Here is a 19028-nt window from a genome sequence, read left to right as displayed (position 1 = left end):
AACGAGCATTTGTAGATGTAATCGCACGTTTGGCATCGCGACACAAATGAAATATTGTCGGTGCGGCTCGGTTCTCATGAAATAATGTAATCTGATTAAGTATTACAATAAATGAGTCACGGTGGGTACTCTCAAAGAGCTCAGTGACCAGAAAGAACAATAAGTTTTTTATAGTGCGTGTTTTAAAACATTAACGTTTATGGGATAGGTTGAGGATATTCAGAGAATTCTTCAGAATGAGAGGTGAAGGCCACTCGCTGCTATACCTAAGCGTGAATATTAGACAAAGTAACTAGTCAAAATGCACATAATAAGTATAAACTTTCGCGTTCATTTCAAGTAAAATGTAGCAAGACGGTCTCGCATAAATAGCACACTCAAGTATCGATAATATATTAAGTACATACATAAATGCAATGTTTAGAACATACCAACAGCCTTTTAGCCTGGGAGGAAATTATGCAAAATACATTACGCCTCTTTCCAGTTTCCCCATGTTCCTCATCTTCTGCCTTCCGCATTTAATTTAGCCTGTTTATAAGATCATCGGTCTATGTCTCTCCCGTAGGATAGGTTTCAAAATAGATCTGAACTAAATTTTATACGATTATAAGCAAGATTTTTTACATGTTCATAAACATTTTAGCTAAACTTAAGTATGAAGTAGATAAGTGTAACACTAGTATTATATTATCTGTGGTGTAACAAAAAAAATATCTAAGTAGGTATATAAAAATTTAAGGTCACGATCCACGTGTAGATCCATTGTAGATCGTTTTCAATAAACATCGTTAGAAATTAGCTTTTATAAAGTTTTTATTGATAAAAAAGTATACATAGCACTTTATTAATGGTTTTGGTTTTTTACAGAGGGCTATTGTTGCGGTAAGTGCGCATTGAGTGAGCCTTTTGAAAGCGATCTAGGACACACTTTCGCTAGGAAAATGAAAGTAAATGAGTACATTGCTAGTCTTTATCTTCCAAATGCTTAATAAGTACTTTTTAAAATCAAATAATGGCTTGAATTCACAACTCCCAAATTAATGTCAGATCAGTAATCTGGGCTAGTCATCTTTTCATAACATGATACTTTAAGAGATAATTTATACATACACTATATTAATACAAGTCAGGTCAGACGATGGAAAACAATACATCCGTACAAACCAGTGTGTTTCGGGTTTATTGTTCGTCAAGGATAATAAAATGTGTAAGATATTGTGCGACCATGACTAAGATAAAAATCTTTGACAACGTATCCTGAGAATGAATCCCACGAGCTGAATCACATCCGTTTAGCGACCATAAAAATAGGTGTTTTGACCTTTAATTATAACACAAGTACGTTCATCTTTCAGACATTCTTTGCCTGCATTCTTGCATAATTTAACGACGTTTAATGAAATTAAAAAGGTATTATGGACAAATTATGTCAGTGACAGGCTTCACTTGCTTTATAATTGCTGCCAGTCAGTAAGTAGCTCGCGAGTGATGTTTGCTCGCCCCGCCCTTTATTAAATGGGAAATATTACATGATGTACACAACTGCTGCCGTACACACACGCGGTCCAATGACTCCAATAAATATTCAGCAGATTACTGCCAGTGCCTCGGATAAAAGCTATTTGTAGCGAGACGTACTTTTAAAAATGGAAGGCTATCGTAAACTAGAAATTGTCAGTTTTGCCGTACAGGGAGATTCTGTTAGCAGATCGTAAATCTGTCAGGAGATAAGTGCTTATCTGGTATGTTCACGAAGTGCAATCGATTTTGGTCTATTATATTCCGATTCCACGGCGCCGGTTACTGATTCGTGGCGCAATTTGTGTACTTATTTGCATCAAGTTAGTCCTTCGCGACCGCGATCACGCAGCTCACTCTGATGCGAAAATAAACAGAGAAACTGAACACCGCAAAACTACGCCACCTGGATCGGGCACATCTATCTTGTCAGCCTATTTATGTCCTCAGACGGACGCACAAAGCCTTTCCCAAATGGATTTACTTATAATGGTCCACGCAAATTATTTGCCGCTGCTGGTTTTTTCATTTTCAATCAATGTGAAGGAAACATTAACTACAGTTTTAATGGGCGATAATGAGAGAGTGCTTACGAGATTTTAATACTCAACTCATAATTCCTTAAAAAAGGTAAACGCTTGATTTTTTTCAACGTGCTTAACGGGAAAATTAGGGTGTAATAACAGGAAAGAATGCATCGCATTTTCACCGATCCGCTATCGGCGCTTCCAGGTATCCTTTCAAACGAACATTCAGTAAAGCAGTGGGCGGACCCTCCAATTTGTTGAACTTGAGGTCCTGATTGCATGTTTACACAAAGTCTCGTGATGACTTGAGCAATCGAAACCACTCCAAGTGGGTGGCTCGGAATGACATTTATTATAGTCATTGGACTTATCGATATCAGGCAAATGTATAATTTCCCGTCACGAGTATCGTGGTATTTGTTCAAGTTATTGAATTTAGTGCAGCCATTGCATTATGCAAATCCTTCAGGAAAGGATATTGAGTAGTAGTGAACAGAATTTAAATTGCGGGAAAATACAATGTGGGTTATTTTGAAGCGTCCCACTTCGATATGAATCGGCAGTTCGAGTAGGCATCAACTTGTACGTTGTATTGAGTGAAATGGTTATTTCTAGTTTCTAGTATTCGAAATGGGTATTGGGAATGTTCGTGGCGTGTTTTTTGTGACGTTTAGTCACGGATTAGTCGCGGATCGCGGACGGGGCGCGTTCGCACAGTGGGACGAGATGAAACATCCCCGGTCCGTCGGAAGTGATCAGAGCCCCGATTACGGTAACTTTTAACGTCTACAATCCGGACACGCTTCATCGACGCTGCGATACGATTGGTCGAAACAGCTGACGTACGCTGTTGAACGACCAATCGTATCGCAGAATCGAGAAGCGTGTCTGGATTGTAAACGTTAAAAGTTACCGTAATCGGGGCTCAGAGTGCATCACGACGCGCCGACGCGCGCTAACTATCCGCTAATAGAGGATCGTGCTCGCGACCCCGCCTCCCGTGCCCGATGATAATGTCCAAGCTGACGGACACTATTATTGTTCCTGTTCGGTTATCCAATTATGTTCGTATCTTGTGCGGCTTTATATCGTTGCCAACGCCACGCCGATGTCCGATTCTCACGCTCGTCGGCGTTAGTTTTATACCCTTATAATCAATTCAATGCGAAAGTAAACTTCTCAGTCTCGACAAATATACGACTATTATGTTACACATCAGACGGACAGCTTGGCTGATAAAGTTTTACTAGAATGCGTTTAGTAGCGAGAATATATTAGTGTTCAGTAAAAGGATAGAGCTTTAAAGAAATTATAAGTTGTGTACCGCGAGTGGATTATTACTAACATAATAATTATTAGCTGTAATATTCTGATTTAGTAATCATCGTAGGGTTGCAAGAACAGGTTTTTACCATTTAAGAACAGTTTATTGACTGATACAAAAGTTTGCATACACGCATAATATGAATGACTGGAGAAAGATTTGTATCACAGAAATGAGAGAACCACCCGCTGATTTCACAGAATGGAATCTGCGAATGGTTCCGCGCTAACAATACATAATCATATCATAGCAATACACATTACATAATTGTATTACGGTGTGTTGCGAATTCTCATCATTCACCGCATTCTTCAGAGGTCGATTGTGATATTACTCTAAACTCGTTTAATTTTTTTTTGTTTAAAGCAATAAATTGCGCGAGTCAGCTGCATACGTCATTTAGCACAAATATATTTACAAAATATACGAAATCCAATTATAGATAAATATCAGGGCAAAGTCGAGGGATTCCAATCACGCGATAGATTCCCAATGCACTGATCAGATTAATGCTCTTTAGATGCGCCCTTATAAATGCACCGGGAAGGCTGTTGTCAGAGACTAATGGTGCTCACTGAAGCTAATGTATACTAATATAGATGCGACTTTAGCTTGCAGGTAATCGTCCAGAGTAATTGGGTGGTTGACACCAGTGACCAATGATTCCAAGTCACGACTTCACAGAAGACTCAATTAGTGTTCAATTAACTGTCAAATAAGAAAGAGCTTAGAAAATAATAAATGAGTAGTTGGTCCATTCAGTTACAGTGACATCATAGCTGGTCTTTTCCATCGAAAATATATGATAGAGTCGGTCTTTGACCATCACTGACAAAGTTTTGTGTACTGATGAGTTATCATAATGGGATTCACCTATTAATTTCATTTGCCTATTGGAACCTACGGCATGATTCAGAAAAGTTTCCATTGGGAATCATTGATTGATTTGGTAATGACTCCTTTTAGTTTTAAGTAGTAGTATCTTTAAAAAAAAATCTTAGACTATAACAGTGCTGCATTTATCGATATCGCTGCAAGTGAACTTGAGTATAAATAACCGCGATAGGAGTTGAATCGCGGACTCACACGACTCGCACACAACATGGCAAGTCACGGGTCTATCCGTGTCAGAGCGAACACGAACGAACTATCGACGCGCGCGCATCGTCCCAATTTCATCAATCAAATGTGTTTTGTGATTGCGCAGTCAGAAACAAATTTATGACAGTGTAAACGGTGGGATCAAACAGTTAACCTACGTATGGTGTTTAGTTCGTAAATTATCGTTGAGATCTATCTATCGAAGGTTTTAGAATATGCCAATTTTTATCATCATAACGAATGAACTATCGACGCGCGCGCACATCAACTGTGTTAAATTTTATGGAGACTTTATGACAATGTAAACGGCGGGATCAGGGGGGCATTCGATATCGACTGCGTAAAAAAGTGTTTGTGTGCTTAATATTATGATGTATGACGGATTGTACAGCGCCCCCAGCGGATACTTTCAAGAACTAAAATCTTCATATATTTTTTAACGCAGTAGATATCAAATGCGTTTGACGTAAACTCACACTACGCCCCCTGAACAGTTCAAGTCATTCTGCTTTTGGTGTTTTCGTAGCCATTGATCATACTGCTTATGGTATTTGTAAGCTTATGATTCAGATCTATTTATCGATAATATTTGAATACGCGTATTGTATAGTTTTTCCTTCGGTTTTTATCATATTAACGTGCGTCCACGCTGGTAGAGCCCATGCGCCTTGTGTTTTAGCACCCTTTTAGGAACTAAAGCCTGGTCCGTGAGCACGTAGAATTTCGTCCAATGACCCCAAGCTACCCATCCTTATCGCTCGCGCGTAATTATATTGCTGTCGCGACTGTACGACGCGCGCCCGCAGTGAGTGTGCGAGCGCGACAGCAACATAATTACGCGCGAGCGATAAGGATGGGTAGCTTGGGGTCATTGGACGAAATTCTAGGTGCTCACGGACCAGGCTTTACTATTGACGCACGCGCATCTGCATCATTCAACTTATTTTGTGATTGCGCACAGAGAGAAATAAATTTATGACATTGTAAACGGCAGGGCTAGACCAGAACAGATCAAGCGCCATTGATCAAAAAGCTTATGGTGTTTAGTTAGTAAACTATGAATCAGATCTATCTGTTGATGGTTTTTTTATTACGCTTATTGTATAGTTTTTCAAACATGAATGCATTAAATGGAAACTAATATTTATTGCTAATGAAATTACATGAATTATGTTTTAATTTTAATACAAGGTCTATGTTACAGATACATTCAGTTACACAACTAACAATAATATTACCTAATATCATCTTAATTTTTTCACAAAAACAATAATTTCAATGGAAAAAAAAATAAAATGAATATCTTGTTAGTTAGCCAGACAATTATACCGTAAATAAAGTATTGGATTATCTAAAGGTAGTTAATTTCAGGGCTTATTTTCAAGACTTCAGTATACAGACTGGGAAATTCTTTATAAGTTTTCTTTACAAGTTGTTCTTTGTTAATGAATTCAACATTCCCGTTGAGCAATTTGCGAAGGATCAACCTGTACAAAAATTAAGAGTAAAGCAGTTTATGGCTTTTCAGGATACGAGTATACATCTTTTAGGGCTGATTTTCAATCGTCGGATAACTTTTAACTGAAGAATAAGTTTGACACATTGACAGTTTCAGTATGGAAAATGTCAAAATGAAATGTTTATTCTTCAGATAAAAGATATCTGACGATTGAAAAATCGGCCCTTAACTGAACAATAAACTTGTCATTTTAACATATTTCCCATACTAAAAATGTCAATGTGCCAAACTTATTCTTCAGTTAAAAGCTAACCAGCGATTGAAAAATCAGCCTTGAGAGCCGATTTTTTAATCGTCAGATATCTTATAACTGAAAAATAACCTTGTCATTTTGACATATTTCCCATACTGAACCTGTCAATGTGCCAAACTTATTCTTCAGTTAAAAGTTATGACGATTGAAAAATCAGCCCCTAATGACATAAAAAATCATATCTCCTTTACTTTCTGACATCGTTCACAACTCACCCTTTGCCGTTGATCGCCGACCGACCACACCCGGCTCGCGAAGTCGTTGGACGCTCCCACGATGTACGCGCCCGAGGAGTCGAAGTCCACCGACATAACGCCTTTGTTGGACCCCACTAGGGTGCCTTTGTTCTCCACCAGACCCACTAAAAGAATACCGGTAATATTAACATTTTGATACATCAAATTACGACCACGAGCCGGAAGACGCAGCGTGGGCAGGCCTCCCACTAGGTTGACCGGCGATCTAGTGAAGGTTATGGCGCAGGACCGGCCTTTGTGGAAATCCTTGGGGGAGGCCTTTGTCCAGCAGAGGACGTCTTTCGGCTGAAACGAACGAACATCAAATTATAGATCGTTTCATCCACGAAAATGCGCCCCACCATTCTTCCGCTAATCTGAGTGTTATCGATACACGCTAAGTTATCCATGAGTGCGCACGCACACTACAATAATGACGCTCGGATTGCTCGGATCTAACTCCCCGCACCCCGCGCTTCCCTAGACCAAAAATTGGTGGGGCGCGTCTTCGTGGATGAAACGATCTATATAAGAACCGGTTTCCAGCAAGCGGAGCGGAGCAGAGAAGTGTTTAACCAATCAGGTTTCATCATTTCCACTTCTCCTCTTCGCGTTGTGCCGAAAGATCCTGTATAAAAGTGATACGATGTAAGAATGATTTGTATGCGCGTCAAGCGACAGCACAAGTTAATCTATACTGTATAGCTTAACTTACAGTAGGTATACTATATCATACTATACCTAACCGTATACACTGTGGTATATTATTTAGTTGTAATAGGTCCGATTTCGCAACAACTATTATCTTTCATTCATAGATTCCATATAGCATACGGATATCTTCTATGTTAGTTGACAAAGACAACAGAGTGATCTAAATGTATTACTACATTTGCATGAGTTCGATATCAATAATAAGGGTAACAATAAAAAGAGTCAAAATGTACTCACACTTCGACACGTCCCACAATTTAACCTTTCTATCGGTGCCTCCTGTCGCAACCATGCGATCGGTAGGGCTCCATTTGACGGCGTTAACCTCGCCATCATGCGCGTCCTGTATAAAAAATAATAATTTAAAAAGCGAAGTGTGCGTCACGTCACAAATCTAATAAGGTTGAGAGCAAGCCTATCATGTCCATTATTAGTGGATCCGCGGCTGCCTAAAAGACTGCAAAGACGCTTTTTCAACAAAAGTAGTTGTAGTAAAAATAACCTTGTAAAGCCTGGTCCGTGAGCACGTAGAATTTTGTCCAATGACCCCAAGCTACCCATTCTTATCGCTCGCGCGTAATTATGTTGCTGTCGCTCTCGCACACTCACTGCGGGCGCGCGTCGCACAGTCGCGACAGCAATATAATTATGCGCGAGCGATAAGGATGGGTAGCTTGGGGTCATTGGACAAAATTCTACGTGCTCACGGACCAGGCTTTAGTAAAAATAATTGCGTACCCTTACGACTATTACCTGCTTGCAGGTGAAATTGAGACTTATCGTGTGACACGAGCGAGCATTCATGTTCTCGTAGGCACCACTGACTTGTATTATACTGATTTTTGTTCGGAAAAACATATATCTGTTTCTCATATTGGCATGTTAGGCCATCAACGGTTTTCAAGCGCCAACGCGACGTAAAATATTGACTCTCGGCGCCTCTCTTTATTAATTTCTATGGCGCACCACCACTGCGCACTCTTTGGGATCCCTTGGACTAATCAATTGATAATGGTGAATATACGAGTACATAGAGTTGAGAATACTCACAAATCTCAGCGCTACTTTGGTGGGCAATGTCGTGGCATAGAACGGCATCGACTCCATGATCTTGTCATCCGAACCACCAGGCGAGCCACCACTACTCCTACTGCCCCCTTCTCTCGCGGCTTCCTCCAACTCTTTCCGAAGCTTATCACTCTTCTTTCTGAAAACAACAGAAAAACCAACTTTAAATACATTCAATACAAACTACTGACGGCCCATACGGCCGAATACAAACCATAAAGCATATTTTGCAAAAGCAGTTATGCGTAACCAATCACCATGCATTTTGTGTCTCTTCGTGACGTAACAGTGTCCTATAAAAAGGCACCAAATTCAAACCTTATTGCTTGTGAACTGCTGATCTAACACCTTGACGTAAGTGATTGTGTCGATATAAAACGTATCATTTGATCAGTGTTTAGTGCTATGACATATTTACAGTGAACTTTTTACACTACTGAAAATACATACAAGGTAATTCCAAAACTGCAATACAAACACCACACAACATTGTATCGCTTCCAAATTAGGCAGCTCATGTCGAAATGTTTTAATAATTACTCAGCATGGGTATGATGAATTGTTTGTATGAAAAAGTCTATTATACAGGGTGTTTGGCGCATCGTGTGCCAAAATGATTTGGCGGATAGAATGGGTCATTTCCTATATTACATTGAAAAACGATAGAGAAAAGGTTTTTTACATTGCATAAGATAAATATTTTTTACCTGTAGGTATTTAACGTGTTATTCACACAAAAAGGGGCTATAAACACAAATTTCGCAAATCAGTCCGAATAGAGTCAATGCACTAATTTAGGGAATTTGTGAAGTTGTTGTTATTATTTAAACAAGATTAGTATACCGTTTGAATGGGGATAGACTAGAGAAGTTTTGATAAAATCCGAAGATCGCTATCTCTTTTAAAAAAAAAATTATAGCCTTGTAAACTTAAATGTTCAGTCCATTTTTAACTTTTCGGAAAAGTTCAAAGCTGAATTAAAAAAAACTAGATGATATTTGCCAGTAAATTTAGATTTGATGCAACCCTATGTCAATGCACGTCAAAACAAAATATTTACTTTGAGGCTACGCTTAGTAGTTTTTTTTTAATCGAAATTAAATGATGCGATTTGGGTATTTGGTGAAATTACTAAAAAAACTTAATATAAAAGTAGCCGCCTGACATGGAACGTGTTATGGGGGCTGAAAATATAGGAAATGACCCATTCTATCCGCCAAATCATTTTGGCACACGATGCGCCAAACACCCTGTATAGTTCTATAGGCGACACGATATAAATATTACAATTCGATATGAAGCCAAGGTAACTAATGCCCGTTTTCACCATCAATCCCTAATTTTTAAGTGACCCCTATATGTATAAACAAAATTCCTGATATGTGTTACCATAGGGGTCACTTAAAAATTAGGGATTGATGGTTAAAACGGGCATAAATCGCTGACTGACTATTTATAAAATCAGTGGGTCTAGACAAAGTGCAAATTATAATCGCAAACCAGTCGATAAGTGGTCGAAAAGCCCCTTTTCAACCGACTTCAAAAAAAAGGAGGAGGTTCTCAATTCGACCCGTATGTTTTTTTTTTTTTTTTTTCTATGTTTGTTACGCGATAACTCCGCCAATTATGAACCGATTTGAACCAATCTTTTTTCGGTTTATAGGTAACTAGCTTTCCGCCCGCGGCTTCGCCCGCGTGGAATTTTGTCTGTCACAGAAAAACTTTATCGCGCGCGTCCCTGTTTCAAAAACCGGGATAAAAACTATCCTATGTTCTTTCCCGGGACTCAAACTATCTCTATGCCAAATTTCATCAAAATCGGTTGCGAGGTTTAAGCGGGAAAGCGTAACAAACAGACAGACAGACAGACAGACAGACAGACAGACAGAGTTACTTTCGCATTTATAATATTAGTTGGGATACCTCAAGGGTGGTCCCATTTAAATTTAATAATAGAAAAAACAACCCCCAAGGGTGGAAAATTGGGGATGAACTTTTTTATACGCAATATCTCCGCCGATTATAAATAAATTTGAACGATTATTTTTTTGTTGAATAGGTATTATCAAAAGGGTGGTTTCATGCGAATTTGAAGAAAATATTTCACCCCCAAGGGTGGAAAATTGGGGATGAACTTTTTTATACGCAATATTTTTAATTTTTAGTTTTTTTTTGTGTTCATGCATTTGAAGTCGGTTTTATTTTTTTTAAAAGTTATATTAGATTATTTGTATGGAGTTTTGACGGATTCGATTTTCGATTCGATCAAAAAGTGCGTTTTGTCTAGGGGGGCAGAATATTATCGTGACGTGACATTAGTGACATAAACGACTATATCCAACATGATCTGACATAAACTTGAAAACAATAGATTTAGCAAACAATGTTAATCAGCGGTCAAAATGCATACCTTACATGTGCCAAGTATCTGAAATCAAAACATGCAGTAATTCATGCAGTACATTTGCGTGCTGACATTATTATTAATAAAACTTTACAAAATAATTCTCAAAACCTAACAATAATAAACAAATTAGATACAAATTGAACCGCACAGCAATAAAAATAACATTTAGTGTGTGTAATATGATAATATTTATTTTATTGCTTATAATCCATTGAAGAATCTAATAAAACTCCACATTAAAAGAACTTTGAAACCTGATGTAAACAAATAAATGCTTTTACACTCAGATTTCGTATTTACTATTAATCACTCATAAAAAATTACAAGATGATTGAAAACATTTTTGAACACATACATCTATAACTATACCCTAGTTTTATTATTAGATTGTTTAGTACATTTCACACAACTCATTTAAATAACTACATGCACACTCATGAACATTTTAAGTATGAAATGATCATCGATGTAGTTATTACATTTGAACACCTTAAAATGAGCAAATAGACATGATAACTCACAGAAGGAACATGAAAACAAACCAGCATAGACTAGAAAAACAAATTCTTATACGAAAACAATTTAATAAGTTTTAGGTAAACAAAAAAATATCGAAAAGTAACATCTTACAATGAGACAGAAGGAAAATTACGATAAATGAGTCAGTTTCAGAGTGCAGTTACGACATTCATGGGCCATTTTCATGAGGAAGTATGTTCAATTATTATGAACGCCACAATGCCTTCAAACCACCACATTCTCATTCACATTATGTCAAACTCACCCGAAACTAACTCTACCAAACGTGTTGATGAAAAACGCGGTAGGGTTGCTTGACCTGTTGAACAAATTAAACAAAAAGAAGCAAAAACAAAAATTATCGGTACAAAATGCAAGCTGTAAAGCCGCGCACACACATCACCCACTCTATCACAACAACTGCATTTTAAAATACACATAACTAAGTAAAACACAAAGTATAATATCGTGTGCAGTGTCCACTACTGTTTGCCATGTATCAAAGTCAAACTCAAATTTATTTATTTGTATAGACTAATAAATAGTAATTACAAATCGTCAAATATTTTGCTCTTAAGGAGCCTCTGCATGTCTCATAATCTTTTTACCCTACCAGCGCTAAATTCGCGATCTCTCTTCCGCAATAGTTCAAATAATCAATAACGTAATACAGGACAAACTTTTGTCTACTTTGCGGTGCATATAAGTGTTTTATTCATATAATAGCAGCGAGCGACATACACTAACTACTTGTACACGTATGTAGTGAGTGTACTTACATAGTATTTTTACCAAATGCCCCATATTATGCAACACTAAAACAAGTACTTTTATAACAATATATGCGACTGCTACCATTGTCAAGACATCTTCATGTGATAAATAATATTCTTACCGAGAAACAAAAATAAATTGTAGCAGTCTTGTATGTTTGAAAATCAAACGTATCATAACGAGTGAAGTTCGATTTTTCGTTCAGCTTCGTTCGAAGTGATTAAGCTTTAACTTGGTATAATAGCGGCAACTACTAAGGATTATGCACGATATACTTAAAGACTTTTTAATATGGCAACACTGGAACATCACTACTCACCTTTACACAACCGCAACGGTATAATCCGTCATCCGTTTAAATGATAAGTAATAATGTTCATTCAGAAGCTCTTTCCAACAGCAAAATGTATGACCCAACTTGGAACACTCCATTTTCCTTATTATTGGGGTAATGGGTGTGAAAATTAACAATTAATTTATTACAGCGAAAAAGCAAACGGCCATAGGACCATTGTGGAAGGACGAGCAGTGAATTTGCCAATGTTATTATACTAAAAAATCTTATATTTATATCAGCTTAGCTTATATTGTTGACGCTACAATACCAAGTCAAAATAGAGCTGCGAAACTTAAGTCTGGTAAAGTAGTGTATATTACGTTATACGTGTATACTACATGCTGAACAATCAAAAAGCTCAAATAATACTTACTTGAGAAAATGCTCATTTTCTTCATTCATCTTGTCGGCATCCTTAGCTTTGTACTTTATTAACCTATCCACTAACGACCGGTTTTCGTCCTGTAAACACACAAAAACCGAACTTTAAAGATAATTCAACTACAAAATACTATTAAACACAACACCTATTTAGCACAACCTTTTTGAATATTTTGCGCATCTTCAGAATCTTTATAATCACAGCACAAAACAAGTCGCGTACAACACAACACCCACAGTTTATTGCGAGAAAATAGAAAAGAAGAAAAGATCAATTCGTTTCTCCGACTGAAAATACTTTTTGAATCTACGACCGAACGCGCTTACTCAACGTTTTCATTCAGACTGTACACAAAAGTGGTGTTTCAGATATTCCTAGCTACAGTGTGTATACGCACTACGGTAATCATATAAAGCTCGTAAATATACAGCTTGCTCCATTTACTGTTGGCATAGCCATTACTTAATTAATTAAAGTAGAGTCGGATAGGTGCGACCAATTTATTGACCTGTTTAATGGTGTTTAAAAGGAAAATGTAATCAAAAGTATTTAAGGTTGACATTATGTAATAAACAAACAAGTTTCTATATGTTTGTCCTCATAATAGTACAGCGAAAAAAACCAGTATGACAATGCACAAACAGGCGTATAATATGTATTATTTTAAAAATATTGAACACGCTGAATATTATTGCATAAAACTTCGAATTGAGTTGGCACAAACCCAAGTTTTAAATGATGCTATAAAATTCTAAATTTCCAGCAGAATAAATTGTTCGCAAGTAAAAACTAGAATTACTATGCCAAAAATAATTTCATAAACAATAACAGAAACCCACAAAGCGTAAAGTCCGCACCAATTCAATTTGCCAATCTTTTCAATGAGATGATAGACTTGAAAATCTATTGATTTGTATCATTTACATTGCTGGAGACATTTGTGTATGTAGTGTAATCGGATTCTATTTGCGCCGACTATAGTGACACATCATTCCAAGGCAATTAAGATCGGTCAAGAGAAACGATAAAAACAGAGCTCACTGCTGATGAATATTCTAATATACTTTATTCATACAGTTTCCAGTGTCCATAAAAACGATTATAGGCGTGCACACTCAGTGCACAGGTCTATAACTTTAGATTAAGTTAAACTTTTAACTCAGACATTAATTTTGCACAAAATACGCGATAACTTCGTTTTTTAGGGTTTTTAAACTTTTTTTGACGCAAAGGAGTGGTAATATGTTTTTATTGAATTCTTTTAAGCTATGTGTTTACTAGTTTCAAAGTAATTAAGATATTACATGACTGATTAATTAAGTCATATTACACAAACTGATACCTAAATTAATTTATCCTCATATAAAACATGCGAAATTTTGCGAGGGTAGATAAGTTATTCCTACTTGTAGAAAGCAACAGAACAGATTTTTATATTTGGACAACTTTTTATCTGACACATTATGACTGAATTAGTGACGTGCATTAATTTTAATTCGAAGTAGTAGTTTGCAGGTAGGCACTTCCTAATTATCTTTACACACCACACGCCTGTTATTCCCAAGCTCCCGATAATAGCGATAACAAGTTGTCTAAATGCGTTAAATTACTTCCTAATAGTAAAAGTAAACGTTTATCAGTAATTCTCGAGTTGTGTTTTGACCTCTTTATCATTGTCAATAGGCAGTTGTCATTAGGGATTGTAACATATTAACAACATTGTTAATTAACTTGTTATTTATTTACATTTCACAGTCCCTTGCCATTTAAGAGAGAATATGCCACACGGGCGTTGACGTTGCGTTGCGGTATCGCAGCGGTACCGCTGCGTAGTGTAGTGCTACATAATAAATCTGTCGAGAGACGCCGTGCCGCTGCGTAACCGCAACGCAACGTAAACGTCCGTGTGACAACTCTTTAACAATCACAAAAGGTATTGTGTATAAATTAGAAACAAAACTTTTTAGCCATTCTGTGGACTAATAATGTTGCAATAAAAGTTTGCCGTGTGTAATCATTAACATATTGTGACAGTATGATTTGCATAGCCTATTTTGAATGGTTTCCTTGTAATGTTTTCCTACACAACCAAGTTGGGCGACGACATTGAATAAATCCAACAATAGGTCACAGGGGATTTATTAAATCAGAGTATTGAAACGCTTGTTAAGGTTTATAAATATGTAGTGAACATTAGGAATATGTCCGTTTTGACAACTTGTGAGCCATTAAATAGGGTAGTTTAAGTAAATGAGGAACTTTACAGTAGGTACTTGATTTTAACGTTAAATGTTGGTTCAAGGTTAACTTAAACCAGTTTTGGGTAACTTCATTAACATAATGACCTTACTTAGGTAGACTAGAGTCTGATAAATTAAAATCCAATAATACTGTGTCAAAATTTACCTGAGCTTTTCTTAATTTCTCTTCTATAGCTGCAAAAGCCATCTGTAATGCTTGATGTTCGTCTCGTAATACTTGATTCAATCCTTGCAACTCAGTCATGTTTGTTTCATACATTTGTATTTCAGCTCGTAAAGATGCTATTAAAGCTGTGTTTTCTGAAATTCTACAAAGAGAATAATCTTTATAAATAAAAGTGATAAGTTTATTAATTTATGGGGACAGGCTGAATTATTGACAGAGTGTATCATAATTTTATCGATACTTATACCTCATACTAATAATTTGTTTTCCTTAGTTTATCAACTAAATAAATCTTGTTATTTGCTTATTGACATATCAAATACAAGTTGCATAACAAAAATCATTAATTTCGTGAGGGACAGTGTGGTCTCAAGGTCGACTTACAACATTAGGTGTCATTAGCTGACTAACAGGCCTGAATTTGTGACATTGATCTATTTTAAAATATTTTGGGCAGTCGTTTCAAAATACTTACATAATATCTTTTGCCTGTAATTCTTTTTCTAAATCGTGCACTCGGGTATTGAGGTTAATGATTTGTTGTGCGCTTTCTCCTCTACGTCTGTGGAGCGACGTTAGCTCCTCTTGCTGTACAAGTATTTTCTGTTCTAAAGCTTGTATCCTTTCATTGTTACCGCTACCTGAAATATTTTTATTTAGTTTAATTAGTTACTTTCATTGCAAATAAGACTAAAATATTACCGTTATAGCCTAAATATTATAATGAAACTGTTTTTTTCTTGCTTCCTGTAAAATGATTAATGCTTAACAATGTTTTGGTTAGGAAATCAATTTGTGTAGGAATCTATGCAAAAACGTAAATATTGAGGAAAATTGATATTTTTTAACTACATTGAAACTTATTGCCTTATATTCAACTTAAATTATAGTTAATCACTATTGATTGCAGAAACACAGAAATCGTTAATTATGTAAATAAGTGTAGGTGCTACACTAAAATTAGAACAGTTATTTCTTACTACTAATTAATGTATTGCGATATGAATCATGTAAGTAACACATTACTTAGTAAATTACTCCAATCTTCATCACTTGAATCCATTGTTATCACTGTTTTTAATAAACTTACTGTGCTCACAACGAAATGTTAATATGTATGATACATGAGGTAAGTGAGGGTAGTCATATTTTTTATATTTTCTCATAGTGAATGGTATTGAGTTACTGTCAAATTGCAATAGGAGCTCATGATACCTTCATTTTCATAATCATTTTAACATTATACTTACCACCAGGCGATAGAACATTATCTGTGCTTGAATATCTAATTCTCTCATTAACTAACGTCAACTGTAAATTTTCATTCTTCAGAGTATTCACATTGTCAAACAGTCTACTTTCTGAAAATAAAAGAATAATTTATTCACTGTGAGTTATTCAATTTCAAATTAATAACAATAAACCTTTACCAATTTAGTTTAAGACATAAATAAGTTAGTAACATTCTATCATGGTCAGCATAATTTATGCTAGTAACTTTGAATACTTAATAGAAATTGCATATTTATGTTGATATCAATTTTGATCATTCTGAGTTTTTATTTTAACATAGCTGGCAATTTAGACTGTTGTTAACTTTCTATTACTAAAGATTTATGGATAACAGGACGTATAGTTTAAAATAATCAAGTCTAAACAAAAATATATCAGATAAGTTACATTATTATCTTTTAATTTGATCTGTGTGTAGTTGAAGTAGGTTAATTTTATGATGCTAGACTAGAAGATAAGGGAACATCTAAAACAAATAACGGTGAAACAATGGCTTAGAGATTAATCTTCAGAAATACATTTCCAATGTCAACAAATAGACAAAGGCTATTTTAATTATAGGTTATGTTACTTACGAAAAGTAATAATATCCTGGAAAGCAGTCGTTTCATACTTATTCCTGGCTTGGAGCTGACTTATAATGGTACTTCTCCATTCACCTCCTTCCATTTTGACTTGATTTATAGGAATTAATGTAAATTAATTAAAACTTTAAATCAAAACAAACAGATGTCATGATGTTGCAATACCACTAGCTTAATTATTTGAAATAGTTCAAAGTAATTATTCGGACAACTTATAACATTATTTTTAAGTTGATATCTTTAATTATACACACAGAAAAATATTAAAATCAGTAAACTATTTTTTCGTGCCAATCGCAGTTTATCAAAAACTATTGAAGTTGACTTTGACATTTGTTTGTTAGTGTTGTCAAATTTGACGCTAAAGACGTTAGCCTGCTGGTTTGCGAAGACTGTTCCTTGTATTAAACATTGTCTATGGTATATTTTTGATCATTGATGATATAACAAAATAGAGAGACCACTGGGCCCCGATTGTAGTAAAAATCTTTAGCTGCACAATGCAACTGACGGGAAAGTGAATTAATTTTGAATTTCTATAGAGTTACGGCGATATTACGGCCCATAAAATAAAGACATCGTCAATCCTACTAGTATCCTACTAATATTATAAATGTGAAAGTTTACATCGTATAGCCTGACCAGGAACATAAAAACCCTGGCATAGAGGCGCTTCAATTGCATTTGATAGTGCAACACTGAGTACAGTCGTACATGTGTTAAATTAATAGGCTAAATTTATGTATCAGGATTCAGGATTACGGGCTAATTTGATATTTTCATAAATGAACGAAAAATATTATTAAAGGTAACCTGGTTTAAATAAATTAAATGAAACCATCAATCGAGCTAGTAGGATTTATTTTATTATTCATCAATAAACAAATTCAAAATTTGAATATTCAACTGCAATGTCTGCTCATGAACGCTTCAAACTCGGTACTTCTTTCCCAATTCCATAAAATTCAAAACTTAGAAAGTGACAAAAACTTTAAAATAGGTAGTTGAAACAGACTACAGCTAATTTTCATAGTGGACTGTACTATACGATAAACATGTCAGTCAATTTGACAACCTTTGTCGGAAACATTATTCAATGAAAATATTGTCCGAACCCTTAGTATTTCTCTTCGACAAATACATTAACACATCGTGAACCACTTTTCTTTCAAGACTATAAAAATATTTTAGCAATTTAATTCACAAAATCAATTGCACACATTTAAAATAAAGTTTGTTTACACTTTGACAACAATAGACTGACATGCAAGGTGACATGTCAATGAAGTTTTCAGTTACTGTTGCCATTAAAAGAAATTAGTACCATTAGTTTTCCGCAACATGGCGAGGGTTTTTATGTTCCTGGTCAGGCTATACCTAACTTCCTGATTGAATTATAAGGACATCAGTGACAATTCCCATAATCATCGTGGACTTCGACTGTTACTATCCAATTAGGGATTCAAGATTCAATTATAAGTTTTGAGAGTCAGAGCTCAGAGCTCAAGGTAGGTATGCGCTCGGCTTCCAAATTAATTTGTATCCAATAATATGATTTAGGATGGATTAAGGTGTTATTCGGCAATTAGTCATTCGCTACCACTTAGTAATTTCTTCAAAATCTTGTTTAACTACCTATTTGTACTTACTTATCTGAAATTCGTTAATAGTACGAGAGGGGGACCTTAAAAAACCCTACGTGATTTGATACAAGTAAGTAGGCTCCATGGCACACGTTCAGAAAAGTTGTGCTAAGCTTGGAACAAATTATTTATTAAACTCCGATTTGATAGATAAGAGTACTTACCTACTTAGGTCTTTCTTTCGTAGTACTTAACCTAAGTAGACACACGTAGGCATCTTGATTTCACCTTAAATAAGTTACTTTACTAAATATAACATAAAATTCTAAATGCGGGAGGACAAAATTTCCGAAGTCACTCGGGAAACTCGAAATTTAATCACTCCCGAGTTTCCCAAGCAACTAATGGTTTCGACAATCGACAAATCTAGGTTACCTACCTATATAAATATTTAATACG

General features: G+C 35.8%; 1 protein-coding gene across 3 annotated transcripts; it reads right to left on the bottom strand.

Moving 5' to 3' along the window:
* Window positions 1-5771: 5771 nt before the first annotated feature.
* Window positions 5772-17236, bottom strand: Atg16 (Autophagy-related 16). Of its 3 annotated transcripts, XM_028316817.1 has the most exons (10): window positions 16978-17095; window positions 16360-16470; window positions 15585-15750; window positions 15089-15251; window positions 12674-12762; window positions 11455-11508; window positions 8246-8402; window positions 7433-7538; window positions 6461-6606; window positions 5772-5960 (listed from the first exon to the last, which is right to left on the bottom strand). In XM_028316817.1, the coding sequence occupies exons 1-10, from the start codon at window positions 17069-17071 to the stop codon at window positions 5925-5927; spliced, it is 1122 nt and encodes a 373-aa protein (XP_028172618.1). In that variant the 5' UTR covers window positions 17072-17095; the 3' UTR covers window positions 5772-5924. The 3 variants fall into 3 exon arrangements, with proteins under 3 accessions (XP_028172618.1, XP_028172467.1, XP_028172544.1); XM_028316666.1 differs by lacking the exon at window positions 11455-11508 and having other exon boundaries at window positions 5774-5960; window positions 16978-17236; XM_028316743.1 differs by lacking the exons at window positions 16360-16470; window positions 16978-17095 and adding an exon at window positions 16136-16239 and having other exon boundaries at window positions 5775-5960.
* Window positions 17237-19028: the final 1792 nt, after the last annotated feature.

This window comes from Ostrinia furnacalis, unplaced genomic scaffold, assembly GCF_004193835.3.
Source record: "Ostrinia furnacalis isolate ACB-3 unplaced genomic scaffold, ASM419383v2 OfSCF0067, whole genome shotgun sequence".
NCBI classification, from domain to species: Eukaryota; Metazoa; Arthropoda; class Insecta; order Lepidoptera; family Crambidae; genus Ostrinia; species Ostrinia furnacalis.
The sequence above is the reverse complement of the archived record's forward strand: the minus strand, read 5'-3'. Positions and strand labels throughout refer to the sequence as shown.

Coding starts and splice junctions, on each gene's coding strand:
- Atg16 (XM_028316817.1), bottom strand. CDS start 17,071: ATGGAAGGAGGTGAATGGAGAAGTACCATTATAAGTCAGCTCCAAGCC. Junction 11,509..12,673: donor GAAAATGAGCATTTTCTCAA/GTAAGTATTATT, acceptor TTTGTTCAACAG/GTCAAGCAACCCTACCGCGT. Junction 5,961..6,460: donor TCGGCGATCAACGGCAAAGG/GTGAGTTGTGAA, acceptor ATTTTTGTACAG/GTTGATCCTTCGCAAATTGC.